Here is a 15,877-nt window from a genome sequence, read left to right as displayed (position 1 = left end):
ATGGATCATGTTAACTACACCTGGACCCAGACTTTCACCCTTGCTGGTTTCACTGCCACTGGTACTCTGCAACATCTTGCAGTTTTGGGGAGCCTGTGCATCTATCTCCTCACACTTGCAGGGAACTTGTTCATCATTGTCTTGGTTCAGGCAGATTCAGGGCTGTCCACACCCATGTATTTCTTTATCAGTGTCCTCTCCTTCCTGGAACTCTGGTACGTCAGCACCACGGTGCCCACCTTGCTACATACTCTGCTCCATGGCCGTTCACCCATCCCATCGGCTGCATGCTTTGTCCAGCTGTATGTCTTCCACTCTTTGGGCATGACTGAGTGCTACCTCTTAGGTGTCATGGCTCTGGACCGCTACCTTGCTATCTGCCGCCCACTGCATTACCATGCACTCATGAGCAGACAGGTACAGATAAAGTTAGTTGTGGGTACATGGGTGGCTGGATTCTCAGCTGCCCTGGTGCCTGCCGGTCTCACTGCCAGTTTACCCTATTGCTTGAAAGAGGTGGCCCATTACTTTTGTGACCTGGCACCTGTAATGGAGTTGGCATGTGTGGACACGAGCTGGCATGCTCGGGTTTATATTGCCGTGATTGGTATGATCAATACCTGCAACCTTGTTTTCATCCTGGGGCTGTATGGAGGTATTGTGAAGGCTGTATTAAAGCTGCCTTCAGCTGCCAGTCGCGCCAAAGCCTTCTCCACATGTTCCTCCCATATTACTGTAGTAACCCTGTTCTTTGGCTCTGCTTTCATTGTCTATGTAGGGCCACCGGAGATTCGAGCTGAGGGTAGAGACAAGCTAATTGCCTTGGTATACACTTTCCTCACTCCTTTCCTCAACCCTATTATTTATACTCTTCGCAATAAGGAAGTGAAGGAGGCTGTGAAGAGGGTAGCACAGAGGATTAAGGCTGTACTGGATTGACTCTGAGGTCCTAATACACTTATAATCCACACATTTGAAAACTGCAAGATTACATATGTAAACCATGAACTAATTATTTCAATAATGCATGAAATATTCAACTGAAGTAGTCTTGTATTGAAAAATGCTGAAGGAGAAATATATCCCCTGAACTTACTAATATGGGAGTGGATGAGGACACATAGTTGAAGAAATAAACAGCCTCCCCCCCAAATGAAGTTCACTTTTTTAAGTATACAGAACTTAGAAAGACATTGAGATGGGTTAAGATAATTTCAACTCCCTCGGCTGGCTATGCGGTTGTAGTTCAGACTGGGTTTTTGGAGAAAGGTCAAGAAGATACTAACATTAACAGGAAGAGAGGCAGGTAACCTTGGGTCAACTTTGAGCTGGAGACCAATGAACTATGAAAACAGAACACAAAGGTACATGGAGCAACACTGTGATAAAAGGTGTTGGAAGGCGGGGTGGAGGCTTCCTTTAATACGAAAGAGAATGAATGGGATGGGAAGCAAAGGCGCCGAAGCAATTGGAGCTCTAACCCACTGTCTGCACTCTGGATTGAAACAGTCAATGTGGATGCAGCCCCTGTGCGGAAAGACAGATCTGTGAACCACGCACAGGTGTAAAGAGAGAAGTAACGGTATTTTCACCTCCCTGCTTTCAAGGAGCTTAGAGTTCTATTTTAGTTTGTTTTATATATATATATACATGCATGTAATATGTTTTAAAGACATCCATTCCCCATTTTCTTCTATCCAGTTCCTCCACATCTCCCACTACCACTTTTCTTCCCAACCTCATGTGTTTTTAATGTATTTTTAAGCTTTTTATTTGAATGTTTCATACAATATACTTTCATTTATGTTTTCTTCTTCCTTGACTCCTCCCTGAATCTCCCTACCTCCCTGCTGACCCAAATTCATCTGCATTCTCTCTCTCCCTCCTGCTCCACCTCCTTTTCCTCCTTATTCTTTACATAATATCTATGGTCCCCAGAGCCACAAAGAAATGCAGATTTCTGTGAGCCATAGACTTCTAGGGGCCCATCTTTCCTGGGAAATGACCCTCCAATCAATGGTAAATGTGGCGTACCAAGGATTTTCCAACTTGCCTGGCATATTTACACCTTCTACTGGTTGTGAAGCTTTATATTTTATATGGATAATAAAATTACCAGCAGTAGTGGCCTGGCTTCTTTCTTCATTATAAAACAAAAGTATCTGAGTGTTGTATTTAAGAAAGACTGACAAAGAGTTAATATTGATGTTATATGACACATCTAACAGGTTTATTTTAATTTGACTAGAATTCACTACTGCCTACTGACAGCACCTCAGAAAATAATATTTTTTATATTTTTATTAATGGAAATGGAGAATAATCATTTCTGAAAAAGTAATATCTAAATGATATGCACTTTCAATTTTTCAGTGTTTGTTACCTTCTAAAGAGACAGCATGATTTTTTTTTTTATTTCCATCTTCAGAAGGAGGCTTAAATGCCATTTCTCCCTTGGAGTTATCTCTTCCAAATTAACTCATAGAAAGGTCATTGTGTTTGTGTTGTGTGTGTCAGGAAGTGACAATAAAATCACTAAGGTATAACAAGGCCCAAATAATAGAATTTTTTTATGAGAATAAATCTTTCCTCTGTGCATTTAAGATGTTATTGTTACATACTTAATTTCTGAGAGACACACAGAAGTTTTCTCAGAGATGACTCCAAGTGATGACATTCTCAAGACACTGGGAAGAGGGAAATGTTATTCAAAATAAAATTGTATGCTATGTATGCATGTACATGTGTACATTTGTGTATGCGCTTATATGCATGCATGTGCATAACCTCTGAGTGCATATATAAATTGAAGAGTTAACCCTTGGTTCTTCTACAGGCCTTGGACCAAATAAGATCTGTGGTCTCTTTCTGCAGAGCCATGAACATCTTTTTCCATGCTGAAAATGGATACTTGTAACAGAGCGTGGAGAACTGACAAGTCAAAAGTATTTACTATCTGTCTCCTAAGGAAAAATAATGGCCTGTCCCTTACCAGAAACATGCTATTGTGTAACTACAGACTGGGAAAAACTTTGTGAATGTAGTTATAATCTGAGAAAGTTTGTATTCTTAGGACAAAGCAATAAGCTTTTGTATACCGATGCATTGGCATCCAGTGAGGCATCTGCCCACTGGTGAGTCTGAGTCCCAACATGGAATCTCTCCTTACTTTACACTATGCATTTCCCAGCTCTACTTACTTAATCCAGGCCTTCCTACCTTTTATTTTCCACTGGCTTTTTGATCCTAGTCCTAAGGCATATATGTACATCAAGATTATACCATTTGGGAAAAACAGAAAGCTATAAATGGAATTAAAGAAGGATGGATAAAGTTTCCAGGTGAATGTTTAATTCATGACATTGAAAGAAGGAACTACATCTCTGTTATGGTGGTCACTACTTGGTCAGCAGGCACATGCACAGCTTTTGTAACAACTTAGATAGAAAGCCAAATAGCATAATTATTAAATTTGGAGTTAATATAGTTAGTAAAATGCACAAAAGGGGAGATCACAGAATCTAAACCTCAAAATAAGTTGAAGACCTTGAAAAACTGACCACACCTCACAAGATTAAATTTAGTGGATATGGTTTTATGTTTAACTACCAAATGAAAACATCAAGTACAAATATCATTAATAAATGAACCCTCCAAACAAATGCATATATTTTTTAAAATGTTCATTAAATATATTGGTATGTATATGCCAGATAGAGTAGTAGACAATGTAGACACAGAATTAAATAGACACATAAGTATCAGACATGCCTACAAAATGCATATATTGAATTAACTATTCAAGATAGGAAGTATTAATAAATACACAATACTCCATAATTTACTACTGTATAATCTAGCCTAACTTGGATGTACATTTGACTAATGGCTATTGAATATCTGCCTTGTGTCAAGTAAAGCACTAAATATTATAGTATTTTAGGATTAAGAAAAGGTCTGTTTGTCTCTTCCCACCCCTTTACACACATATGTACACAACATTTATATCCATTATTTTACAGACACCTCACGCAAAGGTCCTTCACAAGCTTAAGCCAGAAAAAAAATTCTACTGCATAGAGGGGAGGGGCCATGAAATCCAGCCCCTAACTAAGGAACTACTGGCAGTTAGTATCTTCTGGATGTAGAAGAGTTGGTTTTCTCAAAGGATGCAGTCCCTTGGGAGAGGGACCACACTCCAGTGGAAGGCCCCAAATTCAAGAGTACATGCAGAACTTACTGCACTTGAGTTTTTAAAAGAATATAAAGTTGGGTAGTTGGGATAGTAGGTAAGAGGTATGGATCTTGGAGTAGTGGATTATGTGAATATTATCAAATATGTTGTAGAAAAAGTTCAAAGAAATAATACAAAGTGAGAAGACACAAAACAAAAAAACAGGATAATATTTTGAGATACACATAGTTTCTTTTGATATTTTATGTCATATAATTCTACAACACACACTTATAGTATATAATATGTGGTTATTTATTTGTTTTCATTCTATAAGGGCAGATAGGTAATAAATATTGGCCAATAACACAGATCTTAAGACATATCATTTTATGGTTTTGTGACCTTGATTGCATTCTGTAAACCACTGCCAACACAAAGACACAGGCCCCTTGTTAACATACTTAGTTTGTAATTCTGATCAGGAATGTGTGTGACCCAGGGCACAGTGCCAAATGCTCTGTTTTAGTTTCCTTTGAAATTAAATGGGACTAGTAAGTATAACAATATTGTAGAGTGATTGTGAATATTGTATTAGTTGATGCATACCCAGTGCATAGAGAACTATTTGTTAACCAGCAAAAACTCAGAAAGTAGATATTTCATTGGAAAAAAAACTAAGGATCTATACGGACTCTTTATTTCAAAATTTGTAGCTTTTATCAGGGAGGCTTCTCAAAGAAAGAAAATATTAAGCAATATTGTACTTCCTTTTTGATATGAAGTCACTGGAAACAAGGTAGTGAGGGAGGCAATGAGAGAAATTAATTCTTTGAATTTACCTCTCAGGAGTTGGGTACCCTGTTTTCATGCATCCTCCAAGGAGCCCAACGTGAGTCTTATCCTCACTTGCCTCTCTAACAAGGGGTTTCTCACTTCCTTGTGCCCCTAGTGACCTAAAACTGGTGCCTTGTCTCCAGGGATTGTGGCTGTGGGGATAAAAGTCATGATGGAGGAGAAAGTGTTGTTCAATCCAGCCTTCATCTATTGCACATATGGAGCCAGGCAAGGCTGAAAATGATGATGTACCATGGTTGGTCAGTTAACTTGGTCTTCACTAGCTATAATAATCAGGGATCAACGAAGTGGGATAATGGATTTGAAAACAGATACTATTTTAAGATCAGAGAGTAGGATCCTGTGGAGAGACAACTTACAGAACTTTCTTAGAAAAACCAATTTTGCAAATCTGTCAGAAACAGACCTACAAGAGATATTAAAGGTCAGATTAACGACCCGTCCTATCATTCTCAGTACACACTTAAACTGTCTGCTCCATGGAGTTTGTGATGATGTAGACAAGCTGTATGCTAATGCTGATGGTTTAAGGTTCAGATTTTTGTAGGATCTACAGCTAACATTTTATGACGTCTTACATGTCTCTGGAGCAAGTATTTCCTGAAAGGCTTCACCTAAAGAGAGCCTCACTCAGGTGTGTGTGTGTGTGTGTGTGTGTGTGTGTGTCCTTAGTATAAGAATTCAGGGTCCAGAAGTCTTCGGAGTGATTCTGAAAGCATCTAAGGCTTACTAGACTTTCTTTGACATGAGCATACAGTTGGATTTAGATAAGGTCAGGTGTAGAAAGAAGGAAAGTTATGTAACCAACAGTTCCATAGACAACAAATAATTGAACATATCTCTTTAATTTGTCTGGGTTAGAGGTAGGAAAAGACAGGTCTTAGAAGGTTCAGGGGGAACTCATTTTAATATGTTTATCTTGTGATGTTGAAAGGATAAGCATGTGTTTGTGTGCATATAGAAAGGTGCAACTTAAGGGGAGGAGGGAAATGATCGTGAAAGACACCTGAATTCTATGCCTGTCATTTTCATTGCCATCATTCATTGGGGATATGCATTAATGAGAAGAGTGTATAATTACTCTCAAAGATTCCCCCCCATTTGTAGGGAATATAGACTTGTTATAAAGGTAGCAACTCTATAGTAGCTTGGGCACATATATTTTACGATGACATAGAAGAAGGAATAAATAACTTTTTCCAGAAAAGCAACAAAGGCTTCATTAAGGAGCTAACATTTGGCTTAATTGTGAAAGATGCAAGAGATAGGTCAAAGAAGGGGGACCAAGAGTGAGAGTTAAGCCAGAATCCAATGGCCAGGAGGAGCAAAGGAACTCACAATTCAATGAAGCATGAATTATTGTTTTGACATCCATCTCTGGTAATTGGAGACATGAGAGATTTGAGAAAAAATCGCCTATGCAGAAATTGCTTTGCATGAATTTAACATTTTAAAGTATCATTAAATCAGTAAGTTTTTCTCTACAGGAGGACATTTGGGCTGGAAAGGATTTGGGTTAGAGTGGGTGGTATAAATCAAAGGGAAGGCGTCTTGCATACTAATTGTTTAATTAGTTTGATTAAATAATTTTATTTAATGCCCCTAATGTGAAAAACCATTATTCTAAGGGTTAAGATGAACAAGATAAAAAGAGATTGATTTTTTTTTTACTATGATGGCTGGAATTACATTGTCCTTATCAAATACAGTATGGTCAGTGGTGGGCATAGTGATTGATGCTAACTACCATTTTGATACAAATAAATATTATTATCATCTATCCTCCATTCTTCTCCTTTTGTTATTTCCCCTTTTCTATTTTCTTTCCTTCTTTTTCTTCTCTCTCTGTGTATACTGTTCATATTACGCTTGAAAACAATGAACATGTCCAAAGTATTTTTAGATGGAATTTCACCAAGTTATCTCTCTATTCTTTATTATCTGTGTTACAAGGATAGTTTTCTGAAAATACAGGAGTTTTGCCTATTGCTACTTTAATCATTCCTAATTTTAAACCTGCACTCCCTCATTAAATATATTGCTAATCCATGTTATTTTCCTTTCATGGGATACCCACGAGACACTTCTGCTCATCCATAGCTGAGGTCCTTGTCACAGACCTACATTTGACCTGGGTTGATGATCTGTCTACACTTGGTTGCATCACTCCTTTATACTCATTCTTTACTCACCTTACATCTTTTGAGATAGGGTCCTAGGTTGCTGGGTAGGTTTCCATAGTGCCCTTTCCGGGTTTCTTGCATCCCAGATAAGATAGTATTTCTCTGTAGTGTTTTTTTCCTTCTGCCACTCATTTTCACTCTGCTGGATAAGTTGACTCAATGCCTTCCTCTTTTGAGAATCCCTTTTCAGTAAATCTGGTATGATAAATGTCCTCTTTACTGTCACTCCATGTTTTTTTTTTTATATGTCAAAGCTTATACTGAGTAGACTGATGGGCATATATACCTATCTGTGGTGAATTGCCTGTGCGGGTTCTGCTGTCAGAGACTGTACCTTGTTATCTTTTGTATTTCTTCCTACAGAGACATGCTTTTTCAATGAATATTTATAGATTTGAGCTTGACAACAAGAAAAAAACGTGTTATACCAATAATTACATACTAGCTCATCATTTTATGCTGGCTAAGAGACCTGGGAGAAGGTAATGTTTTAGGAAGACCACATAGCTTAGAGATGAGCAATATAGAGTACAGAAATTAAATTTTCCTACCTATGAAACAGTGTCTACATGAAATAGCAAGGTATCACAATCTTTCCATCCTCTTGAGTTTCCGGTGTATAAAATATGTATAAAAATGCTACCTTTCCTACTGAGTGTACTTAAAGCCAAAGCTAGCTGTTATTTTTACTTAATATTAATAATGTTAGCAGGCATTAATGGCAATAATTAAAGTGCTGCCTTTTGATTTATGGAGGAGAAATATAAGGCTTCAATATAGATTGGTAACCCCTCTAACTTGGTTCTTCAACTTTCCTTGTCATCTTCAGCGTCTCCCAGATCGACACAACTTCTCAAGCCTGACTGAGTTTGTGCTCCTGGGCTTCCCCAGTGTGGGGCATGTCAGGGGCTGGTTTTTTGTCTTGCTTCTGTTGGCATACCTGTTTACCATTGGTGGTAATATGCTCATCTTCCTAGTCATCCGACTGGATGCAGCCCTCCACAAACCCATGTACCACTTTGTCAGTGTTCTCTCTTTCTTGGAGCTGTGGTATACAGCAACCACCATCCCTAAGATGCTAACTAACCTTCTGAGTGAGAAGAAGACCATTTCTTTTGCAGGATGCCTCCTTCAGACGTATTTCTTCCACTCCTTGGGGGCCTCTGAATGCTACCTTCTTACAGCCATGGCCTATGACCGATACCTGGCCATCTGCCGGCCCCTCCACTACCCTTCAATAATGACCACAGCACTCTGTGCAAAGATGGCTGCTGGCTGCTGGACATGTGGTTTCCTGTGTCCTATTTCTGAGGTCATCCTGGTCTCTCAGCTCCCCTTCTGTAACTATAATGAAATCCCACACATCTTCTGTGATTTTCCACCTCTTTTGAGCCTGGCCTGCAAAGACACATCCACTAATGTTCTGGTGGACTTTGCCGTCAATGCCTTCATCATCCTCATCACTTTCCTCTTTATCATGGCTTCTTATGGGAGAATTATTGGTGCTGTGCTGAAGATAAAAACAGCAGCAGGAAGAAGAAAGGCCTTCTCCACATGCGCCTCACATCTCATTGTGGTCCTCATCTTTTTCGGAAGCATCATCTTCATGTATGTCCGACTAAAGAAGAGCTATTCACTGACTCTTGACCGGACTCTAGCTGTAGTGTACTCTGTATTAACACCTTTGGCCAATCCCATTATCTATAGTCTTCGAAACAAGGAACTCATTCAAGCCATCAAGAGGACCTTCTTCAAGAAGGGGGAGAAAGCTAGCCCAACTCACCATTGACTTTCTACATGCCCTACCCCCTTACCTCAATGTTCATCTCTTGAAAGACCTGTATATGTTTGATCTTATCTTAATCAGTTTTCCTCCCTTGTTACACAGGTTCTGGATTCCAGCTCCCTTCATTTTAGCAATGGCTTATTTGTTTTTTCTTTTCCTTTTTTCTTTTTTCTTTTTCTGTATCAGAAGCCTTCTTACTTTTACTTGACCAGTGTTCTCAGCATTAATAACATTCAGTATCTCGATCCATAGTTTTAAATGTGTACATTCTCTTTGTCACACAATTCCAGCAATTTTTCTCCTCTTTTCCACCTAAATGGCTGAACACTTAATCTTTTTGTCCATTTCATTCTCTTTCAATCTACTTCCATGTGGCTTTGTTCCAGACCTTCCAAGCAATGTTTTGCCAAAGATATTGATGATGCTGAATCCATCAGACCTGTCTTGTCCTCCAGTCTTTAAATCTTAGCACACATGACCAGGTTTTACTTCTTAAAAAATGTTTGTTTCAACTTTCATGATATCATTAGATTCTGGCTTTCTCGTTTCTCTAATAAGTATTTCTTGGTATCTTTTATTTTGTAGAACTGTGTCTCTCGATTCTCACTTATTCTTATAGCTTCAAATATGATTCTTAGCAATGTTAAGATAGTATAAATTTTCTGTGTGTAAGTCTGATATCTTTTGAGGTTTTGACTCCATAACAAATGACTCACCACCTTATTTAGATATCTTCCACGAATGAAAATTTTGACATTCCAAAAATAAAAATTTTCACAATCTTGACCTTGGGAACATTTTACTTCTCTGTGTTAGTGAAATTTAAATTATTTTAAAATTATATTTAAATTATTATATTTACTTCATTTTCCTCCACCCTATTTTCAGTCCATAATTAAATCTTGCCAATATTTTCCCAAAATAAAATTTAAAGTCTGTTTCTTATGCTCTCTAGTGCTGCTATCCAGTGTGAATTCCAACCTTTCTCAACTAAGCTGTATTATATGTTTCCATATAAGATCTAATATCTTAAGGGCTGCAGAGATGGTTCCTTAATCAAAAGCACTGGGTGTTTTTCCAGATGACCTGGCTTTATTCCTAGAATCCACATGATGAGTCCTAACCTTCTGTAACGTCAGTCACAGAAGACCCAGTCCCTTCTTCTAGCCTCCACTGGCACCAGGACTGAACATGATCCACAGATATCCATGCAGGCAAAACACCCATACAAATAAATACAAAAAATAAATATTTAAAAAGACCTAATATTTTAAACCTAAACTAGATAAGCCATTCCAAACTCAGGAAAAGCAGTCGATTATGAGATAAAGTCCAAAGCCTTATCACATTTTTTTAAAAAGCTAAACAAAACTCCTCTCTGCAACCCCTCTAGCATTCACTGTCCCTCATCTTTCATCTTTTCCTTAATGAGCCTAGGGATGTTATCACTTTCTTCATATATATATATAAGGTCTTTTGGGTTTTCAGAATCTTCACATCTCCCAGCACAATTCATGTAACTCATTCCTCCCAATTGTGTTTGCTGAGATATCAATTCCAGGAACGGTGCGATTATTCGGTGCATATAATCACTTGTGGTGCAAACTTGATGACCCAAATCCAATACCTACAACCAGAGCGGAAGGAGAGAACTGGTTCCTAAAATTGTCCTCCTATCTCCACAGGCACTTTATGGCATGGGTCCATGAGTCTACTCACGTACAAATCAACCAATCCGTTAATGTCACTTCAAATGACGGTATCTTGGAGACCCTTTCTGAATACCCAGAATGTTATCCACCTTAACATTTTTATTAGTTCCTTGAAAATTTTTAATATTTTGATCATATTTACTCCTCCCAACTCAGATACAGCCCTCTTTCCTACCTACCCAATTTTGTGTCTTCTTTAATTAAATTTTTTTTATATGCAGCAAGTCCAGTTTCCGCAGATCATATAGTCTTGAATGAGTGGCCTCCTACTGGAGTACGGTTGACTTACCAGGGGTTGCACTGTTACAGAAAACTGACTCTCCCTTTCCCAGGAGCTATCAACTGCTAATAGCTCTTTACTCCTGTTGGACTTCATGCACCCCCTCCCCACCTCCATCTCCATGCTGGAGTTTTGTCTGGCAGGAGCTTACATGGTTTAAGCACACTACCACAATTGCTATGAGGCAAAGATTTGCTGCCTTACATTAAATTGTATTTTTCTTTCCTTTAAGATATGCAAAACTATTCGTGTATATGGATATATTTTCTTGTATGCAACTAGAGAGTTAGTCGCTTTTTTCTATGACAAGAAAGTATGCTCTAATGTACTTTTCTATAGTGTTATCATTTTCATAGATTTGCATATGTGGGACCAAATTTGCATATTTGGGATGAAACCTAAAAGGTGATGATGTATGATTTTCTTAATGTGTTTTTATTTGTTTTGGAAGTGTTTTGTTGATAATGTTTGCATCTATGTGCACCAGGTGCTTTTTATTTTTTTAAGTTTTATTTTACTTTGGCCCTATCTAGCTTTGTAGAATGAGTCTGGTAGAATGCCCTCCACCACCCCAATTTGTATTATGTAAGGTCAATTATGAAGTATGGGTGTTACATCTTAAAAGCTTGGTAGAATGCACAGTGTGTTCAGTCATGGTTTTATTACAGGGATTTTAAATGGTCTTAAATTTATTATAATTTATTCAGATTACACCCCAATTGTTATCCCTTATATTGTATCTTCCCTTTCCCACCCACTCTCCCTCACCTCTGACAGAAGGTGACCACCTCCCCCATGATATTGACCACAGCCTATCAGGTCTCATTCAGGTAGCCTGCTTCCCCTTCCTCTGTGTGCCCATCAGTCCTTCCCACCAAGGGAAGTGATCAAATTGGGGCCATAAAAGTTCACGGCAAGGCAATCCCTGCTCTCCCTACAACCATGGAGAGTGAGCTTTCCATTGACTAAATCTGAACTGGGGTCTAGGTTCACTGCATGCACTGTCCTTGTTTGGAACAACAATTTGTGTAGGCTTTAGAGGGACTTTTAATTACCACTTCAATCATGTTACTCATTGTGGGTCTGTATGAGATGTTAATGATGTCTTGATTTAGTCTTGGTAAGCCAATATATACCTCAGAATTTATCAGTTTCTTCTAGGTTTTACAACTTTGTTTTTATGTATATATACACACATATATGTGTATATATAATCTACATTAAATATAATCTATATGTATATATGTATGTATTTGTGAATGAATATTATATATTCATTTTGTGAATATATATTCATTTTTATCTCTTTGGCCTATGAAACAATTTTCTTTCCATTGTTAATTTTGTTAATTTGCATCTTCTCTTTCTTTTACTAGTTTTTCTAACAGTTTGTTAGCCTTGGTTTTTTATGTATTGTTCATTACATCCCTGTTTCATTAATTTCTGTCTTAATATGTATTATTTGGTGGCACTCAGAGGAAGGATAGTAGCCTACCAAGAAGAGACTTGATACCGTATGAGCATATAAAGGGGGAGGAAGTCCCCCTCAGTCACAGTTATAGGGGAGGGGAGTAAGGGGAAAATGGGAGAGAGGGAGGAATGGAAGGATACAAGGGATGGGATAACCATTGAGATGTAATAAGAATAAATTAATAAAATAAAATTTAAAAAATTTTAAAAATATGTATTATTTTTACCATCTACTACAATGACAGCCTATATTTTACTAGACACATAAGGCTTATCATAAAATTATTTATTTGAGATTTATTAAATTCTTATTGTAAATACTTGTAGCTTTCAACTTGCTTTTAAAATTTTCTGTGGCTTAATCCCTGAGGTTATAGAACTTGTGCTATTATTGACATTTTAGTTCAGGTAATTTTAAAATAATTTCATTACTGATATCATGAATGGACCCCTATTCATTCAAAAGAACATTGCTCAGTCTCCAAATATTCATGTCATTTCCATCCCTGTGAATTTCTAGCTTATTTCTCTATGATATGATAAAGTACTCCTCACTTTTTTGTATTTGTTGAGGCTTACTTTGTTAATTATTATGTGATTGGTTTTAAACTGCTTTCCAAGTACCACTGAAAACAGTGTGTTTTCCCAACTATTATACTAAATATTTTACAAATATCTCTTAAATCTAGTAGATCTGTGGTATAATTTAACTATAAAGTATCTTGTTTGAAGTTTTTACTTTGGTAGAGCTATCTAAAGATAAGAGGCAGATATTAGGTTACCTATAATTAATGTATCTGGACATATCTGACACTTGGTGTCATTTAGTGTTTTGTTTTGTTTTTTACGAAATTAGGAGCCTAAGCATGGGTTGTATATGTATATACACTTGTATTTTCTTGTGAATTTCTCCCTTTATTAACATGTAATCCTTTTTTTTCATCTCTTCTGATCAATTTTTAAAATATATTTTATTAATTTATTCATATTACATCTCACTTGTTAGCCCATCCCTTGTATCCTCCCATTCGTCCCCCCCTCTCATTTTCCTCTTACTCCCCTCCCCTTTGACTGTGACCGAGGGGGACCTCCTTTGCCTATACATACTCATAGGGTATCAAGTCTCTTTTAGGTAGCCTGTTATCTATCCTCTGAGTGCCAACAGGCTTCCCCATCTAGGGTATGTGGTCAAATATGGAACACCAGAGTTCGTGTGAAAGTCAGACCCTGCTCTCCACTAGACTGTGAAGAATGTCCTGTCCATTGGCTAGACCTGGTAGGTGTTTGAAGTTTACTGGACATATTGTCCTTGGCTGGTGCCATAGTTTGAGCAGGACCCCTGAGCCCAGACCCACCCGTCATAATGTTCTTGTAGGTTTCTAGGACCCTCTGGACACTTCTATTTCCCCATTCTCCCATGATTTTCTTACCTAGAGTCCCAATAGGATGTCTTCCCCTCTGTCCCACTTTCCTGGTAAGTGAAGACTTTCATGGGACATGCCTTGGACTATATATATATATATTATATATATATTATATATATATATAATCAGCAATGAAATAAGGGCCCATATATTTGAAGAACAGTAAGGAAGGACATATGGGAGGGTTCAGGGAGAAGAAATGGGAAATAGAATTGTCATAATTATGTAATAATTTCAAAAATATAAATCAAAGTCAAAGATATATAACAGTTTAACATCCCCTTAGGACAAACAGAAGGTAAGTAGCCATTGTAAGTAAATGTGAGAATGCGAACTTCAAGTAAGATGTTAGGAGATGTAGAAAAAGAAGATTTATATTAAAAACTTTGAAAATATGACTGTGATTAGAATGTGGAAAATCTGCGTAAGTCTTCACATATGGCTCAAAATTCATACTTTCCCACACTCATTGTCACACTTGGATATTACTTTGACATAAGGAAAGTGACTATCCTTTATAGATATATTCAGTTCACAAATAACAACTGACTATATTTACAGGGAAATGTGACCTTTTATACATGTATATATATAATGGGATGCTCAATACCTTTAACACTTTATTCTTTATGGAATAAATATGTAAATATCAATCTTTGGGAAAGTTTGAAATTAAACAACTAGCTAATGTCACATGAATAGTGGACATTTCAACCAGATTCAATCCAGAATCCTGAGGTAGAGATATTTTCAGGCCAAGATAACATGGGAGTAAACTGGTGGAAGAGAGAGTGTAAAACTATTGTAGTTTTACCAATAGTTAGGACTAGGACCTGCCCTGATAACTATGTTCTCAGTTTGTGCCTCTCTTTATCATCTCAAGGACAAGGACACTCAGACACATTTAGTAATGTCCTAAAATCATGCAATTCAGGGACCCAGTTGGTGCTGGAATTTTCTGATGTTAATTGTCTTCACTAATGAAAACCCTGGCAATAAGACAGGTTTGTTGCAACTTGGACTGGTAATAATTGCTGTAAAGAAAGGGTAAGAAGTAAAAGACTCCTGGGTAATGAACCTTGTGGATGAAAGTTCTCTTCCCAAAGGAACACCTTAGCAGCCTCAGGAGGTCTGCTCTGAAGACCCAGAGACTTCTGGCCAATCAGGAATATAGATCACGAGCGAGGAATGTTTTAGGGTTTGATTTACTCCCTCAGGTTTCCTCAAAGTGAGAAAGCTCAACTCGTGCACTCAAGCCCGTGAGTGGTTGCACAGAATTCTGCAAATAAATGGGGGGAAAAAAGGACATGGTCAGGGAGTTCTCTTCTTACTCTAGACTTAGCCATGGCCCCAGGGTCAAGCCCTAAAGGATCCTCACTGTCGAGCTAGGTAAGAATGTGTCAGACAGTTAATTTGTCCTATCTCTTTCTAGGCTGGTCATTAGAAAAAGACCAGGAGCATGCAGAAATACTAAGTGCACTGAATAATTAGGGTTCATGGGATGTTCATGTTACTTAAAATATGAATATATCTGAAAAAGAATATATTCATGCTGTCACACATTCATTCTTCCTTGGTATAGGTTCTTATACTGTAGTCCAGAATGTGTCAGGGCTGCACCTGTGAGCCACCAAACCTGGCGTATATTCTCCTTGGGAAATGTTACATAAAGAGCCTGGTCTCAGAAGTAGCAATTTGGGTCTGTATTTAACCAAATGTGTGACAAGGCATTTCCTTTTCTTGCTCTCCTTTTCCTTCTTTGCAAAATGAACAAGTTAAGTTGTAACTATTAAGGCACAACTATTTGGACTTATGCCTCAGTGGATATAGGCCAGGGACAATGTAATCTTGTGGAGTAGGGAATAAAATACTAGGCAATAATTGTTAAAGCTTCTTGGTATATGGGAGGTGAGATGTGGTCTAGCTAAGACAAATGCTGATTTGTAGATATGCTAGGCTTTCTAATAACCCTTACTCTAGCCCTGACACC

At 37.8% G+C, this 15,877-nt stretch overlaps 2 protein-coding genes across 2 annotated transcripts; both read left to right on the top strand.

Annotated features, from left to right (window-relative positions):
• On the top strand, positions 1-939 carry LOC311597220 (olfactory receptor 6N2-like; the record flags this gene model as incomplete). Its single annotated transcript, XM_084781436.1, has 1 exon — positions 1-939. The coding sequence occupies one exon, from the start codon at positions 1-3 to the stop codon at positions 937-939; it is 939 nt and encodes a 312-aa protein (XP_084637562.1).
• Positions 940-7,933: 6,994 nt separating this feature from the next.
• LOC311597209 (olfactory receptor 6N2) lies at positions 7,934-9,004 on the top strand (the record flags this gene model as incomplete). The annotated part of the gene is made up of 1 exon (XM_084781432.1): positions 7,934-9,004. One exon carries the CDS (start codon positions 7,934-7,936, stop codon positions 9,002-9,004), a length of 1,071 nt encoding a protein of 356 aa, XP_084637558.1.
• Positions 9,005-15,877: the final 6,873 nt, after the last annotated feature.

Source organism: Acomys minous (genome assembly GCF_964271855.1).
Source record: "Acomys minous genome assembly, chromosome: 1".
Taxonomy (NCBI): Eukaryota; Metazoa; Chordata; class Mammalia; order Rodentia; family Muridae; genus Acomys; species Acomys minous.
The sequence above is the reverse complement of the archived record's forward strand: the minus strand, read 5'-3'. Positions and strand labels throughout refer to the sequence as shown.